This window comes from Phalaenopsis equestris, unplaced genomic scaffold (assembly GCF_001263595.1).
Source record: "Phalaenopsis equestris unplaced genomic scaffold, ASM126359v1 Scaffold000606, whole genome shotgun sequence".
Taxonomy (NCBI): domain Eukaryota; kingdom Viridiplantae; phylum Streptophyta; class Magnoliopsida; order Asparagales; family Orchidaceae; genus Phalaenopsis; species Phalaenopsis equestris.
Window position 1 is genome coordinate 702,981 of NW_018165046.1, and position 19,450 is coordinate 722,430.

At 34.1% G+C, this 19,450-nt stretch overlaps 1 protein-coding gene across 1 annotated transcript; it reads right to left on the bottom strand.

Moving 5' to 3' along the window:
• Positions 1–16,175: 16,175 nt before the first annotated feature.
• On the bottom strand, positions 16,176–16,931 carry LOC110029847. Its single transcript, XM_020732308.1, has one exon. The coding sequence runs from the start codon at positions 16,762–16,764 to the stop codon at positions 16,414–16,416; it is 351 nt and encodes a 116-aa protein (XP_020587967.1). The 5' UTR covers positions 16,765–16,931; the 3' UTR covers positions 16,176–16,413.
• Between the last annotated feature and the right edge of the window lie 2,519 nt (positions 16,932–19,450).

Here is a 19,450-nt window from a genome sequence, read left to right on the forward strand (position 1 = left end):
TACAGTTGTTTTCTCTTTTATGGTTGTATTTTGTTTGAGTCTTTTAGGGACACGTATTAGGAATATTCGGCTTAAAAAATATTATATATATAATATTGTGTGTTTGGTTTGTTGTTTCATTTTTATCGTTGCATTAGTAAAAAAGAAGCTGTGGGGGCTTTGAAGAAAATCTAGTGTGGAAAGTCTTTAGGACCTGATGATATTCCAATTTAAATATGGAAATATTTAGGAGATCTGAGAGTTTTTTGGCTTTCTAAACTCTTTAATATTATTTTAAAAACTAAAAAGATGCTTGAAGTGGAGGAAGAGTATTTTGGTCACCATTTTTAAGAATAAAGGGGATACACAAGATTGTGCAAATTATAGAGGAATTAAGTTGATGTGTCATACTTTAAAATTATTGGAGAGGGGAATTGAACATAGGTTAAGACGTATTACAAAGATCTCTCATAATCAATTTGGATTTATATCGGGCAGGTCTACTATGGAAGCTATACGTTTATTGAGAGGTTTGATGAAGAAATTCAGAGATAACAAGGAGAATCTACATTTGATTTTTATCTATTTAGAAAAAGCTTACCCTATGGTTCCAAGAGATATCATTTGGAGAGTTCTTGAGAAAAAAGTTGTTAATATGACTCGTATTCAAGTCATTAAAGATATGTATACTAGAGTTGTTACTTGTGTTCAAACAGAAAGAGGATTGCTCAAATATTTTCATATTTTTGTTGGATTACATTAGGGATCAGCTATAAGCTTATATCTTTTTGCTTTATTTATGGATGGTCTTACTGGACATTTACAGGAGTATCTACCTTGGTACATGCTTTTTGCTGATAATATCCTTCTCATGGATAAGACGAGAGAAAAAGCCCAGGAGAAACTTGAATTATGGAGGTCTACATTGGAGTCTAAAGGCTTTCATCCGAGTAGAACTAAAACTAAATATTGTCAGTTGTTTATTTTTGAAAAAATCATTTAAATTAAATTTAATTTATATGTATGATTATATATGGTTATAATTTCAGAAAATGCTTCTTTAATTTTGAAAAGTGAGACCGAATGGATCTCACACATTTGGTAGTTTAGATGACTAAACACGATACCACAAATAATACACTATATAGAAGGATGTGCATATAACTTGTTGGTAGACTTAACCATCTAAACTAAAAGGTTTGTGACGTCTGTTGAGTCTGCATAACTTTTTTTTTATAAGTCGACAAGTTCTCCTATTTAATACGGGAGATTAAATATGGTTTATATTAAGCTGGGTTATTAAGTTCCCTATAGAGACAAACCTCTATAGTTAATTACATCTTAAATAATCAAAATTACTTAAGAAAACTCTCGATTAAGATCGGTGGTTCTGTCTTTAAAATTTCAAAGTTTAGGTTTCCAAGGTTAAATATGAGGAAATCAAATGGGAAGAGCTCAAAATAATAACAATTATTTTCAGGAATAAATGAAGTGAATGGTAGGGGATGCCATAGATCCGGGGGGGAACCCCGGTGACTTCCCAACCATCCTACGATTGGACTCAACTCTGAAGAGACGTCCTACACCTCGTTGTTGTGGTCTCGATCTCCACTCTCAGTCCGCTTGCTTCCACGCTTCGCTTTTTGGAAAAAAAAACTACTCTAAGTTCCTTAACATATCGATTATAGGTTCGGGGTTGTGGTGTGTATAAATATGCAGTTATTGGGTCAGTGACTTGCTATAGGGTACCTCCTAAACCGGGTGTCATACTGCCCTGTATCCTAAAAGGTCCCTGCAAGTTTATGGAAGCAACATGATTAATAAAAGTGAAACATGCTACGAAACGTAGTAAACAATAAACTGTAGCATCGCAAGATTGAATTGTATATATATGCAGTAAAGTGTGCACTGAAGAAAGTGAAACGCTGTAAATATAAAACAAACTTCTATACCTGACGGGTCGACTGTTCCCGTAAATGAGGTCGGTGTTGCAGGTACAAGTAAATGAGTATAATGAAAAGAATTTAAGAAATGTGTAAGCATGAATTTATATAAACAAAAATGAATAGCGAACATCTTCTGGAAAAAAAAACTCGAGAAAAGCGAAAAATGACCTACGGTAACTCAAAGAAAACAATCGAAAATATAATGAAAAGAATTTAAGAAATGTGTAAGCATGAATTTATATAAACAAAAATGAATAGCGAACATCATTTGGAAAAAAAAAACTCGAGAAAAACGAAAAATGACCTACGGTAACTCAAAGAAAACCATCGAAAATACGAGAAAAATCCGGAGGAAATCACGAATGATCTACAAAGATCTCAATAAAACCGTAGGAAAGACACGAAAAATCCGACAAAATAAAGAAAGTCGTAGGCATTCGGGTCAGGCTAGACTCAGATTTAAGTATTTTCGAGGGACTTCGAAGGCAACCATTGGTCACTCGTATGTATAAAGCTTGACATTCAACTAGAAAAGTTTTCTACAATACCAACTTAGGAGGGTACTTCTTAGTCCAATATCGACAATTGACAAGTGAGCAATCAAATTATATTACTTAAAATTTATATTTTGTCATGCATATAGGTTTCATGCATATAAGAGAAAGTAATATCTATTTTTGCAGTCAAAATACTTTTGTAAATAGCATATCTGTTATTATTGTATCTGTTCTTATCATTTTTTATAAAATATAGTTTTCACAAGTCGATCGCACCGTCGGGCTAGGAACGCCAACAACCTAAGAAAGCAAGGGTGCCCTGCTAGTCTAGTGTCTGTGAATAATACTGTCATCTTACGTTTCACCGGGTCCCGGTGGTCCCGGGATTGGGTCCCGATGCCGTAGGATGAAATGTTATTTTGCTCTACCACCGAATGTCTTTATCATCAAGACCTGGAACCTCAAAAAGACCGTCCAATTTACGACATTGCTTGATGATTTCATATATAACCACAACTATATATGCGCTCTTATGTTTCAAACTAAGCGCCTAAAATCCAAACTAAGAAGTAAGGAAAATGAACCGAAAAGTAAGAAATAATAAAAAAAAAAGTAAGACTAACCGACCTCCAAAATTAGTTTAAGAAAGACGAAAACCAAAGCAGTAGGGGGGTTAGCGTCACACATCCACCTGATGGGACTCCTCGAATGAGCAATGAGATGGGCACACTCTCCGATGTTAGCCCGAAACACCACTTAACGGCACATTTTAGAAAACTCCAAGCTGCTCCTAAACTTTCCCCAAAAATACCAAAAGAAATTCTCATATCTCTTCTCTTTTCCCCAAAAATACCAAAAGAAATTCTCATATCTCCTCTTTTTTTTTCTTCATTTTTTTGTAATCAATTCATCTAAAGGATTGAGCTCTGGACTTTCTCTTAACATTTAATAGATCGTTCTTTGAAAAATTCTTCGAAAAAGGGCACCCAAATTCTTCCAAACATAAAGATTAAAATATTCTAATTTAGAAAGATTAAAGCCCTCAATTTCACCTCCAACCAGCAGTTCCAGTGAGATACAAACCCAACACAACACAAAGGAAAGCCAAACAGGTGCTCATGGACAGGGGCAGCAGGGGAGCCACTAGCCCCAATGCAAAGGGAAAACCAATTGGGTGTTCTCGGGTAGGAACAACAAGAGGGAACAACTAAAACAAGTGCCCACGACAGCAGCCCACACAACCAACTAGCAGGTGTTCGCAGGCAGGGACAGCAGAGAACAACCAACCAACACAAAAGAAAACGAGCTGGGATGCTCACGAGTAGTGGAGCAAACCAACTCAACCACAGCAGATGCTCACAGCCAGGGATAACAACGAACAACCGAACCACACAAGAGAAAACTATAGGGATGCTCTCGGGTAAGAGCAACAACCCACACCAGCAGGGAACCCATACTGCAAACTCCAGGTGGGAACAACAAAAAACCACCAAAACAGACACGGGGAGAGGCACAATAAAATCCCCAATCGATCTAACAGGGAAAGGGGGGCAACAAGAAAACAACCCAAACTCACGAGAAAAACCCAATAAGGCTCTCAAGTAGAACTAATAGTAGAGAATAAACACGATAAAATATCAAGAGTTCCACAATAGAAATAACCATTCACATATGATTCAAATAGGGGGGGGGGGAACAGGGAACATAAGACAAAATCCAACAGCCCCCAAAGCTAAACTTCAAAAAGCTTCAAAATTAGATGAACCCACCTGTATATGCTTCGAACAGAGGGGGCAACCGAGAAGCACAAACCAAAGCTCAAACAGACCACCCCCCCAAATTAAAACTTCGAAGAGGCCCCAAAATTAAATATAAACATGCCCATGTATTTCAAACAGAGGGGGGAGCAACAGAGAACAAAACCAGACCCCTAAAACAAACTCCAAAAAGCCTCCAAAATCAGATATCACATTCTGCATGTATTTCAAACAGAGGGGCAGCAATAGGGAACAAAACCAGGCCCCCAAAAACAAACTCCAAAAATCCACCGAAGTCAAATATCACGTTCTGCATGTATTTCAAACAGAGGGGCGGCAATAGTGGACAAAACCAGGCCGCCAAAACAAACTCCAAAAAGCCCCAAGATTAAATACCAGCTGCACATGTTTCGAACAGAGGGGGAAGGGGGCAGCAAAGAAGCATCCGAACAAAACACTCAACATAGAATTTCCAAACGGCTGAGTGTTAAACCAATACAACAAGGAAAACCGCAGCCCAAAGGGCTAAAACAGCCCTGAAATTTCAATATACCAGTATGGATGTGATAAGAACATAAGGAAGAAGCTAGCACATGCGTAAGAAATGAACTATGCCTTTCTTATAAGCCTACACTTCCTACTAAGTATCATATAACATTTAAGACAGACCCAACAATATGCTCTACTCAAACTAAAGTCAACTAAAATCCAACGGATATCAATGATTCCTGCATTAAATACCAGCTAAGACAAATAAAAATCCAACAGCTAACAATGATTCCAGCATTAAATACCAGCCAAGTCAAATAAAAATCTAACAGCTAACAATGATTCCAGCATTAAATACCAGCCAAGACAGAATAAATCACCTTATGCATGCATTCTCCTTTTTTTTATAGAGAAGAAAAATCTACGCACAACCCCTGTTGAACAGAGAAAGAAAGCAGGGAAGAAGAAAATGGATACCTCACTCGAGCCTTTGCAAACAACAGAAGAGAATCAGAAGGCTTTCCAAACACCAGACTTACAAGCTCGAGAGGTGAATTTGAAAAAGTCTCCCCCTAAATCCTTAGTTCGCAACCTCAAAGCAACCCCCCAGGCTTTTATAGGCGCAGAAGAAGGAAAGAAGTGCTCAAGGGACTTACATGGCTGAAGCAACCCCTAGCAGAAAGAAGACCACACCGCAGCCATGGCTACAGAGGGAGGAGCTATCGGGAAGGAGGAGGATTGCCAAATTTGTGACTCAGGGAACAAATGCACAAAGTCAACCTACCGCGAATGGGTTCCCGCTCAACGAGATGAGGCAAAAGATACTTCGGGAAGCCGCAACTCTGGCAGAGGACGTCAAGAGAGACGAGGTCAACTCCTCGTTACGCGAAGAGGAGGAACCAATGAGAGGGAAGGCGCGACTATGGCTCAATTCGGGGACGAAACCAAGGGGAGCTGCAAGCTAGGGATTTAGGGGAAAATAAAAGACCCCCACCCTCGGCTATATAATACAAATATGTTACCTCCATAATGTATGATATTTAAATTCCCTCGATTTGCGCACTTCTCACTCGTGCATGGAACTATATCGAAATAGGAGTGCTTCCTAGCTAAATTCGACGTTCTGGACAGGCCAGCGCGGTCCGTTTCGTCATCCGGGGTCGCCTGGATGACTTCATCGATGGTCTGATCGAAAATGTGTCAAATTCAATTTTTTTTAAAATTATCGCTCATAATCGATCAGTCCAGCAATTGATTCAAGTTTGGCCAATCGTGAAGCCTTATACAGGTGAAAATGATGTGAATTTCGATAATTGATGTGCATCGAGCGCGTGAATTGTGATATTCATGTACCGTGAGTGTGCACAGACGACACGATGAGTTTCCTAAGGCTTTAGATTCTATGGGTACTAGACTCGAGCTTCATTGCGCTGGTTTTAATTGACTCAAGCAAGCGCTGAGAATTTAGAACCGATCACATGAAACTGCAAGGAGTCAAGAAGTGACTTGAATCTCTAGTTGGCGCGGGTCCTAGACAAGTCTTCTAGGAGAGTCGGTAGGAAATCCTAAGGCTAGTTCTAGGTTCTAAGAAGAGTAAGTGACCTCACCAAAATGAGGTCAACAAATACATGAAATATAATTTTAGTAGTAGTAGCTCTAGTGATAGAAGTGTAACTTTGGGTGATCACATTATTAAAATGTGTGAATGATTAGATATCTTGGGACTGTTGTTCAAAGCGATGGCGATATAGATGGGGTTGGTAATTGTCGAATTCATGTTGGTTGGTTGAAGTGGAGGAATGCTTCGAGCCTTTTGTGTAATAGAAAAGTACCGCTTAGACTGAAAGGAAAATTTTATAAGACGGTGGTCAGACTTGCAATGCTCTACGGCGCTGAATGTTGGCCTTTAAAAGAGAAACATAATACTAAGTTAAGTGTTGTCGAGATGAGAATGATTAGGTGGATGAGTGGCTTTACACTTAGAAACGAAATGTGAAATGAATATATCCGTGATAGGGTTGGTGTAGCTCCTGTGACAGACAAAATTAGAGAAAGTCGTCTTAGATGGTTTAGTCACATTAAACGTCGATCATCTGATGATCCAATTAGGAGAGTAGATGTTTTGAATTCGACTTATGTTAAGAAAGGCAGAGGTAGATCTAGGAAGACTCGGGTCTATGTTAAGAAAGACAGAGGTAGATCTAGGAAGACTCGGGTCTATTGTAAAAAATGATCATAACTTATTAGAACTAAATGAAAATATGACACTAAATAGGACACAATGGAGAAAAAAGATTCATGTAGTCGACCCCACGTAGTGGGATTAAGGCTTTGTTGTTGATTTCTCTGGTGCAAGTGCAATTATCAATTTTTAAGCAAGTAGCCTTATTGTATTTTATTTGCATGAAATTTGAATTTTTTTGTTTCATGATATATTGTTATCTTCTATTTATATAATCAGATATTGGTTTGTGATTATAATTAACTTTAGTCAAAATAATTATAGCTGATTTTCTTATTTGGTGTAAATCTTGATTGGGTTTTAAATATCATTAAATTATTGTCTAGCCTATGTTTCTTAGATTTTCTTTTTTCTTTTAATCAAAATAAGGCGAGTGTTTGTTTTATTGGCAGTTTTTTAAACTGTGAATTCTAAATCCGGCTTGCATGATGTCATTCATCATTTTTGATTAATTGCATTAGTAATCCTACATTGTAAGACGACCCTATATCAAGTGTCCAAAGTTTTAATTTTTATTTTAATTAGAAGCATCATGTCTCTATATCAACTTTAGTTAACAGATCTTATAAGTGATGCAATTTTGGCTACATTGCAAGATCAATTGGTTGAGTAGTTGAATAAGCAAATCAATAGAGTGAGCTTATTGATTTTTTTAATGGGCAGATCTAAAATTTGAAACCAAGTCACTTTTATCCAAGCTCCACATTGAACATATTCTTTTGAATGCCAACATTGTTATGAGGCAAAAAAATCATCACGAGAGGAATAATCAAGATAGGCATTCCATGATGTATGATTACAATGTTTATGAAAATTATCTACTTCAAAATTTTGATATAAATGATTACAAAAGAGTAAAGTTTAAAATTATGTTTATTTTTTTTTTAAAATAGATACTAAATTTTTTTTGATTAGGTAATGGTTTTGGATAACCATTTTGGATGACAAGTAATGCCTGGTGAGCATCAAATGAGATTTTAAAAAATTGAAATTAATTGGATAAGCTACAATGCGTCAGATGAGTGTGAAAATAGTGGAAAATATTTGAAATGAATCTACTATTACATGAATTTAAATTAAAGAACTTTTAAAAGGGGTATATTTGTATCTTGTTTTTATTGTTACTAGCCACTTGATGAGATTAACTTTTTAAAATAAAGGGAAAAAATAGTTAACTATATGAACAAATCTGAAGAATTACTGTGCTGTGAAATCATTGAGGATCCCACACTTTCTTGGTTTAGGCCTAGTTTGGTCTGATGACATGGCCTCACATTCCATCTTTTGAGCATGGTTTTTAACTTCTTTTAGAAGTCGAGCAAATTTTAAATTTTCTGTCTAGAAAAGTGAACATGTTCAGATTTTCTTTTTGTCAAGTTAGTTAAATTGAAATCGCTACATCCATTGTATCTAAGGGTAGTATTTTCATGATTAACCAAAAAAAAAAAAAAAAAGCATTCACTATTGCATCTAAAATTTATTTTTTTGTCATCGTATTTTAAAATTAATGAACTTAGTGATTTGATGATGAATTTCACAATAGAAATTTGCAAATTACTGAAAAGGGTGCTGCTGAAATTAATGGGGTCGATTATATGCGTGGATTCATTAAGGAGATTAATAACACTAGGGATGCTGTAACTGAGAATTATTTGAATGCTATATAAGGCATCATCCTTACACCTAAGATCGAACATATTTGTAATAGAACATTTATTTTTCAAATTTATGGCAAGCTTGATGATAAATTTTGCTAACTTATGATTAATAATGGGAGCTGTATGAATGTTGTAGCTAGATCTACTATTTTTTGAATGATCTTAAAAGCTAAATTTCTTGTACAACCATATAAGGGAATTTGGGTAGATAGTAATCTTATTTTCATATTGGAATGATGTTTAATTTTTATTGAATTTGCTACAAACATTGATAAATTTCTTGGTCAATGTTATCCAAATTTTCTTAGGTAGATTAGGATTGTATGATTTAATTGGTATTTCTTTTGACAACCTATTACATTGTGTTCAATTGTAATGATATAAGGGTAGCTTTGAAATCCATATTGTCTAACTATAGTTTTGTATCATCTACAAAAAATCCTAATGCTCTTAATGAATTAAAAAATCCTTTACGTACCTTGAATTAAAATAATGTTGAGGGGGAAAAAAAGGTTGAAATGAGATTTTGATTCATTCTTGACCATTAAATTGAAAGAAGATGTGAATCAAAATGTGGGTACACTTAATGAGGTTAGTTAAGTGTTGTTTAACTTTAATGACGTATGTTGTAACGATCTTCTTGGTAGTTTACCTTTACCTAGAAATGAATAGCATGTAATTGATTTATTTTTTGGATTATCGTTGTGATATTTAAGGATGAGTCCATGAATCCAAATTAGCACACAAATAAAAATATTAGTTGATAGATTGCTTCCGAAGGGGGTAGACGAAAATGCATGAGTCTTTTGTCGCTCTAGGAAAGATTTAAGCTGGCGCATGTCTATAGATTGTTAAGAAAATGATAAACTTATCATCAAATGATGCTCATTTGTTCCTTATTTGGATGATAAGTTGGATACCACACTTATAATGTTACTTTTTAAAATTGCTTTGAGAAATGTTTTTAATCATGTGAGAATGTGAGGCTCATGAATGAAAAAAATATTTTTAAATTGAAGATGTATTTTATAAGTTGATGATGCATTTTGGATTGACTAAAATGTTTAATATTTTATAAGTAATACAAAACATTTCTACAAATATTTTTTGATTTTTTTTTTGCGTGTTTGATGATATTTTGATTTCTAGCAAAATAAGGATGATTATATGATGCAAATTATGTAAGTTGTTTTTTTTTTTTTTGCGTGTTTGATGATATTTTGATTTATAGCAAAATAAGGATGATTATAGATGCAAATTATGTAAGTTTTTAAAGTTTTGCAAATTGAATGTTACATCTGAATCTAAAGAAGCATTATTTTATGATATTTTTTATGATTTTTTAGGAATTTGTTATGTTTAGCAGTAAATTATCTATTAATCATGTTAATGTTAAAAGACTTACAATTGGCCAACCTATTAAGATTATTGAGGTTAGAATTTTTTAAGATAGTCGGTTTATAAGAATATTGATCAATGTGATTACACAAATCATAAATATTTTAAAAAAAATGAATTTAAATAGATAAAATTTTTTGATTTATCTCTCACTAAAATTAAATGGAAGCTTTCAAACGCACTTGTGCTTAAATTGCCCTATTTTAAGAAAATACAATCTCATATATAATCTTATGATATTGTCCATATGATTAGTTTGGCAATTTGTGGTTCATAATATATTGAATTATGGTATAATTAATCTACATGCATTTATGGTTTTACCTTTTGAGCTATCTTGCATTCCATTTTATGCTTGATTTTCTCTAACATGTTTCTAGCACATCATTGTACTTTATGCATTTTTTTGCTCTTTATTTATTTGAGCATCAATCACTTATGTTACTTTTAACTCTTTTTATCATGTTTTTGTTACGTTGTTGGCTAGCCCAAGGGCAATTTTTTCTTTTGTATGCCTAAGGGCAATTTTGTCGTTTATTATTATTATTGCTTAAGGGCAATTTAGTCGTTTATTATTATTATTATTGTTGGGTATAAATGGACTCATTATGTTTAGAGTTTGGATGATGCGTGAGATTGAGGGTCTGTTTAGGGCAGCTGCAGCTTAGCTGCCCCAGGAAGTTGCTGCGGGGAAGCTGGTTGGTTGTTTATTGTAGTTGTTTGAAAAGAGCTGTGTGACAACTATTTTTGGAGAAATGACCATTCCGCTCCTGTTTAATAAAGTTGTTTGTAATAAGTTGGTGACTGGTCATATATTTGATATTTCAGAAGCAAAAGTTCAATTTAAAACAGTACAAAAATTCAGATGCAAGACTCATTTATGTTTTGATGTGATTATGATTTTTATATGTAAATATCAAAATGTAAGTGTTAAATATGTTATGTACATAAGAAAATTGTGGTATGTATAAGAATTTCCCTACCAAATAATAATATCAAGACATTTTTGTTTGTTTAAGAATTATCAGCAAGAAACACAATTGTAATATACCATCCAAAAATTTAAAAAATAATTGTTTCCCAATATGAAAAATTTCTAATCCGTATCTCTTTGTGAAAAAAAAAATTGCAGCTCTTCGTTCTTAGGATTCAACTCCTTCCCCCATACAAAATTGATTTGAAAAGCCCTAATCTAATATAAAAAAGTTTCTGAAACTAAAATATCAAATCACAAAAAAAAAAAAAAGCTCTGTTAGGGCATCACGAAGGGAGTCGGCATCCATGGTCAAACAGTGGGGCTCGAAGTCGAATCGAACAGTGGGGTTCGAAGACCGAACAGCGGGGCTCGATCCGTAAAAAGGCAACCGCGAACGTGGGCTGCAGGGCTCAACCCGCGACCGACGTTTAAACAAAAAAGCCAAATGTGGTTTCCTCGACCCACCCCCAAACGCCGAACTTCGCGGCTGCTCCCCACACCGCGCTCCGAACGTGCTTCAGACGCCCTCCCAAACGAACCCTGAGTCTTGTACATTAGGTTTAAGGTTTGGGAGAGATCTCCTACCTCTCGAATTGAAGGAATTGTGAGAGATTTCCTACCTCTTGAATTATAGGAATTGGGAGAGATCGTCTATCTCTCGAATTGTAGATGCTTATCCTTATGTATTTGTGTGAGTTATTGGAGTTGTATTGCTTTGGTTTAGTGTTCGATAAATTAAATTTCTATTTGACTTAATTTTTGTGGAAAAATGTGTTGTGTTTGCCGTCATATCATGTTAGTTTTGGAGAGGAAATTTTAAAGGCGTTGGGGGTCTGACTTATACATCATGCCATTTGGTGATATTGATTTACTAGAGGCAAGACAATTTCTATTCCCTTTAACTTTTAGTAAATATTGCATTGAATATTATTTTTTGTAGTATTCTTTCATGTGACTATTATTGAATGTTTTATCTGATTTCATCATGTATTTACAATTTAATTTATAATATATAAATTGTCGTGTGAATCTAAATAGCCCTACATGCATGACTAGATTTGGTATGATATGACTTCTTTAATATTTCATGCTTTCTACTCTATTCAAATCATACATGATGAAATACATGTGAGTTATGTGGGGATTGTTCATCATGCGAGATGATCTACTATATATATTACAATATTCAACGTGCATACCCACGATTGTTGTGACACCTATTGTGATGTTTTCTATGGTGTCTACACACTTTCATTTTACTTGAGTCCTTACATGCATGCATGATCATGATGTACATCCTTTTATAATGTTGTATATACTCTGGTATTACTAGTTCACTATTTACCAGTACATGAGCAAATATGAAATTAGCTATTGTCTGCATATTCTTTCTTACATTTAGTTTTTGAATCTAAAAGATTACTTGTTATTTTTATGATATAATTTGTTATATTATATTCTTTAGTAGTGTTTATGGTTATTTATTAATAAGGCATGCATTTTTTTCGCTATTCACAATTTTTTACTTAGTTGGCTATCACTTAATATGTTTTAACTATATTAATAACATTCATATCTTGCATTCACCAAGTTTTTGTTCGTGTTATCATGAACTAATTCTATCATTCAATATTGTGTTATTCGTTGCATGTTTTGAGTATATTTATACATAAAACTGCATGTGGTGCACAATTTACCTAACATAGTATTCCTTTCTTGCTTTTATGTCATTCCTAGTATAATAAGATGATTGAATGGTTGCATGGTGATTTTTTTAATATGATATGAACTTTCAAGATTCTTTGATTAATATATGTATGATATAACAATGTGTATACCCACGTATGATATGACAAGTAATCTTTTTCTTATGGATGACTTTAATATACTAGGGTCCTTTGTTTTTATTCTTTGTTGGTGTTCTTGGTTATTTATTAAAAAGACATACATTTTTTTTCCTATTTACAATTTTTTATTTAGTTAGCCATCAATGTATATATTCTCAATATATTAATATTTTTTATATGTGTGTGCATGTGTGGGTGTGGGTGTGGGTGTGGGTGTGGGTGTATGCGATATGCTTTTTTTACAGGATCCTTAAGGTATTGACATCAAACTAAACTTCCAATCCTAATTAAATAGCTATACAAATATTAGCATACATGCATAATCTTATTTTGTGATGTATGCTACATTCAACAGTGTATCACACACACAGACACACTCACACACACACGTTGACATTTGATTTTTGACATGAATACCATGTAGGTTGTTTCCTTTCACATGTATTGGAGTTTTTGGCAGGTTTAATGTGACATGATGAGCTTAGTCTTTTTGTTTTGCTGGTTTTAGAAAAGCGGAATGTACCGGGTTCATACTCATTCTATTCTATTTGTGTATTGTTGATTTAAAAAAAAAGAGGTAATATTCCATGCTGATATTGCATATGATATGATGATTTGTGTATGTGGATATCTGCTTATGCTGATAAGTCATGCGTTACAAATATAATCTTATTGTCAATAGACTTTATCTTATGAGAGAGTAATGTTTTTGGATCATGATGAAAGTTATAAAGATGTTTAATCTCATATTTTGTGCAACTCTGAATGATGATGAGTTATAAATTTTGGGGCTTTGTTGGACTTTTTTCAAGATGATAAGAACCTATAAAGTTGAACTAAATTAAATTCAATCTGTGTAATTATGCATGTGAAACTATTCATGAAGGAAGATATACTTCTTGGCAATAATATATGCAACTCACTGATGCAATGCCATTCAATTTTGCCAGAGTTGTTTGTGTGAATGTCACTATGAGAAACCACAATCCAATGTATTTGGTATGATCGCACATCATTGATTTATTAATTATAGCGTATAAGTTGGTTATTGTCATTGCCTAAAGCCTATTATAAAACCATTGTCCAGTTTGTTATTGTCTTCTAGGCTTGGCACTAGGGCTTTTTTTATGCTTAATTGGCATTTGGAAAGTTTAGGTCTATTATTCACTTTGTCTTTTATTGTCCCAATTTTTAATCTTATCATTATTCGCTTCATCTTATATTATCACAAAGTCGGATAAAACACCATTGAAGTATAACTCCCAGCAAGGTTCATCTTTTTCTTTTGTAGTTAAAATTTGTTCATCAGGTAGGTTGTTATTTAGATGAGTGTCACCAGACAATGGACGTGCCGCTAAGGAATCAATCAAAGTCTGGCCTTTAATAGCATACAAGGGAACAAATGTTATATCAAATTGCAATAAGATCAATTGACTATCTAGCTAATCTTCTTGATAGAATTGAACGTGTCATCAAATATTATAAAGGCTTAAAACTATAAATAAGACCAATTTTGTGAGAGTGTATGTAATGTCTTATTTTTTAGACTTGCCAAAATCAATATAACATAAGACCAATTTTGTGAGAGTGTATGTAATGTTTACAATTTAATTATTTATAAAATTAGGATTTTTGTTATATTTTTAAACGATCGAAACTGTGTATTATGGGCATCATGGTGAAATAATAGGATATTTGATTTAAAAAAAAAAGAAATAAAAAGTATAATTGAATCCCCTTTAATAGAGCTGAAATTAGAAGTTTGCACCTAAAGCATGACTTAAATCCAAATCCATTTTGGAATATTTTAAGGTTAATCAACAAGGGTCAGGTGGCGAGATGTCGTCTGCAAACTCAATGGTTCAATTCGACCTGCCAGTTTAATTGGTTGACTCAATCAATTAGTTTAGCCATTCAATTCGTTTGGTTAACTTGATAGACTAGTTTCGTAGATAAACTCGACTCGTTTACATTGCCTATAGTTTCAGCCAGATAATTCGGTGAGCTAATTCAATCAATTAACTCACAAATCAGTTTAGTAGATTTAGACTGTACGCCTAATTATTTTAAATTTGCTGTGACCAATGTATTTATTATTACTTGTATAACAACTTATATAATGTATAATAGTGTGCGCGTTTAAATTGGTTTTAGGGTAGTAAATGAACCAATTCAATTCGGTTCGATTAAGACTCGATCGTGTTATTTCAAATTAGTAAATAAATAAATTCGAACAATTTTTAAAAGCTCGGATCTTAAATGAACTAAACATAAATATAATTGAACTTGTTCATTTGTGTTCACGAACAAACTCGTTTGTTGTTCGAAAAATACTCAATGATAGCTCGTATCATATATGATTTATTATTTAAATAAAATCAATTTATCTAGAATTTATTTAATTATAGATTTAATAGTAATATATTATCATATCAATAATATTTTTTGTTTAATTATTAATTATATATTTATTTTATTAAAATTTTGATGTTAAATGTGAAAATACATAAGACATGATATGTATGAAATAACCCTTAAAATTAACTTTATATCTCAGCAAACCTCATTTTCTCTCTAGCCTCTCACATTTTCGTCTCTCCTCGTTTTGCTTGAAACATATAAAACCCTGAGTTGTTGGGGCGCTTAAGTATCAAAGGCAATGACAAGCTCACAGTTTGTAAGAATCTTTGAAATTCTAGTCTCTCGTATAATTTCTCTTTTTACTTCGTTCATAAATACTACCCAATTAAAAAATAGTGTTCTGAAAGTGTTGTGCAATCATTATAAGAATTATTAAGAATAAAGATGGTGCAACAACTCAATATAAAATATATATACAAAAGTGTCCCAAAGAGCTAAGAAAGTGAGAAGTGCATATCACTATAAGAAACTAGACACTTACATTTGAATGTGAGACTTGGGTGCAAACTTAGAAGTATGATCATATTAAAATATGAGAGATTACTTATCATATGATTATGATTTATGAGTTATATTTTATTTTTACATAGTTTATTATCGATATATTATTATGTGCAATGAGAATTGTAAATTTATTTATTAAAAATTTTATATGAAATTTAGATACTCATTGAATTCTTCGCTATTTTATTAGCTCGTTTAATACTCATTCATTGTCATAAACAAATCATGTACATATCAAGTTCAAACATTAAAAATTTAAAAAAAAATCAAACTCGAATAATGTATGAAAGCTCAACACAAACTTAAGTTGAAAATGAACAACTTATAATTACATCAAGCCAAGTCCGAGCTATAATATACTCGGCTTAACTTGGCTCGATTATAGCCTTAATAAGTATATAATCATTAGAGTTTTACCTTATTTTCTTTTTATTTTTAGAGTTGTCTTTCTTTCTTTTTACTCTTTTTAGTTCGCGTGCCTACGAATAATTTAGGGCTTAACATAAAATTTGAAATTTTAATATGAATTTTGAGGAATAAAAAACACTTGCCAAAAAATAAAACTGTTTAACGACTCGCACTATAATTTTTTCTGTTTCGTAAAATTTTCAAATTAGACCTGACTATTTGTGTGGCTGCTAGTCCTAGACAGCTAATATTTTTGTAATAGCAAACACATTTTGAACAGAACAATAGACCCTAAACCATGGAAAGCTCTTCCTGATCCCGTTCCAAACCGCGTCGGCGTTGGCCGGATTTCTTGATACACTTGGCGGCGGCGAGAACAGCGACAGCAAGGGCGACGCCGAGGGCATCGGCGGCGGCGTCACGGACTGATCCGCCGGCAGATTTCCACAGGCCGATCTCGTCGCAGGCTTCCTTGGCGGCGCCGGCGGCGAGGGCTGTGATGGAGCCCAGCGCAACGCTCCGCCGACGGATGAATGGGCGGTGGCTCCGGCTGGCGAGGGCGGCGACGAGGACGCTGATGAAGAAACAGGCGAATACATGTTCGAATTTGTCGACGGCGAGCCACGGGTCCCGTTCCTCCATCGCTCGGCGCTTTGGGATCAGATGGGAGGCTAGGGTTTGTTTCCGCGTATGGATCGGGTTAATGGTAGTAACGGCGGACTAAACATCTGGTAACTGATAAGTAGCGCTCAAATGTTCGAAACAGTAGGCGGCTTCCTTTGAAGCAGTGATCGGTCCGATTTATTAAATCAAGCTAAACATAAAAACACATGTTTCATGACGTTATAAAATTTTTGATTTAAGATTCGAATTTTGCTTTCAATTCATGTTAAATTCAAATTTAATAAATTCAATCAAAAAGGTGGATTTAACAAATCCGAATTTACTGAAACCTACTACTGTTAGACCCTTATTGCAGCCAAGCAAAAAGGTTCTTACAGTTAGATCACTTAGATCCGACAGCCGACAAGAGAAGAAAATTTGCATATGTAAGACGTACGCAACACTGCGTACGTCCAGTGGTTATATAAAGGCTGTTGTGGGGTTATATCTGCGTTATATCTTTGGTATTGAGGGGTTATATCCGCGTTATATCTCTTGTAACCTCACTGTGCCCTACATGTAACTTACAAATATATGAAAATAGAAGCGCAGAACTTATTTGTAGGTTGAGGTAGGTTATAAGAATGTTACAAGGGGTATAACGTGGATATAACCCCCCAATATCCTCTGAATAACCTCCCTAACGTATTGAGCAAATTTTTCTCCGACGGCAGACAACCACATTAACTTGTTATCAACTTTGATTGATGAGCAAATTTTTCTCCGACGGCAGACAACCACATTAATTTGTTATCAACTTTGATTGAGAAAAAAGACTACAATTAAATCTTATCCAAATATAGATGGTTTATTTCTTTACTAGCAACTGATAAGATGAACTATCATATATACTTCGTTTCCAACGTGGTAGGCTAAGCATTTGAATATTAAGGATTTTAAGTTAATCCATGAAAGGATGAAGGATATAAATGATTCTAACATTAAATCATAAATGATTTATATCACTAGAGATTAAAGAATTATTTTCCACTCCTTTATTTTATATATTTATCTTTTTTCTTTTTGGCAAACTATGAAGAAAAATACAATTTCATTAACATGACTAATGAAAGACAATAAACAAAACTTCCGAACCATTTTGAATGAACCCAAACATTTCATATAATTTGCAAATATCTTAACATGATTGAATAAAATTTTGTTCCCCTTTTTTTTACCTCAACATTGATCAAACCATCTTAAATTTGTATAGGCAGGTCAATAGTCAAATCAAACATCTATGGATTTTAAAAAAAAAAACGGCCTTGTTTTAGGCTCTATCATACTGAGAATTTTAGCATAATTTTCATCATAACTATCATCATCATCATGATTTAAAAAAAAAAAAGTAAAACTATCATGGAAGAGCTTAAAAAAGAATCCATCTTCTTCGTCTTCGCTAACGCCACTAAAGCTAAGCATAACCATAGTGTCGAGGGCAGGCAAACATTGTGGTCCCACGAACTCTCACGAATCCCACACAAAATTCGCCTTGTGCAACAACAACTTATTCAAAGTGTGAAACCTGGAGATAGAGAGGGGTTTGTAATAACATATCCTCCATTCCAATGGCCAACAATCCCATCATCCGCAAGCGCATAAAATATAATGAAATTGACTTCCACTTCACGCGAGATCACATAACCAACAATAATCTGCGAATCAGACACATTAGTTTAAAGGATCAGCTGACATATATCCTCACTAAACCCGTCTATATCTCTAGATAACACTCTGAAGAACAAACTAAGGATCCAAGCTCAAGTCCCCTCTGACATAGTTGAACTTAAAGAGATGATACTCAAATTGTTTGGCACATTATGGGTGGTTGGAGGCTCGTATAATAGCCTCTGGTCATTCTTTTTTAATACATACACACATACATACATATACCTCTCCAGTACATGGAGTAGGGAGATAGTCTATTTTATGTCCAATTGTAATATTATGCTATATGTATGAATTTATGTTGTACATTACAATTTCAGGAAAGCTTGCTTAACTGCTTCATCAATGCTTTCATCACTCATCATCAGCAATATTTTGAGGAAACCCATGTCATTGATAATGGTGTAATATTATGTATTTTTAGTGTCTCTCCCTAAAAAATCTCATTTCATAGAAGCTTAGCATCATAAAATAACAAAAAATTCTCCGTGAAGTATTCTGTGTGTACACAATTCATTCTTTTTGCAAATATTGAGTCTACTCAACACCATCCAAATGACCTAAAAAATATCATTTTTAGCGCTTGTAATGCATTTGTTTTTAGTCACTCGAGGTTGCCAAATTTGTGCTACTTTATGTCATAAACTAAAGCAACTCATGAAAAAACTTGGCAAAACACTCAATTTTCTCCTCCCTGAGTGAACACATAGCCTTGATGGGATTGGCAAGACATCACATCACCATGAACTACCATGGCTAAGAGAACATCATGTGTCCCATGCACTCCAACGACCTCCCACGTGATGGCCACTTCGTACAATGATGACTTATTCTAGCTTGCATTACATGCATGTTTCAATAAAGTTGCTAACCATTGCTTGTCATCTTTGAAGTTAAAGGTACTCAACACCAATTGCGAATACTCCATCATCTTAATCATCTCTTGCAAATTAAACACACCTCTGCTAAAAGTGTGAAACATTGCCAAGACTATAAT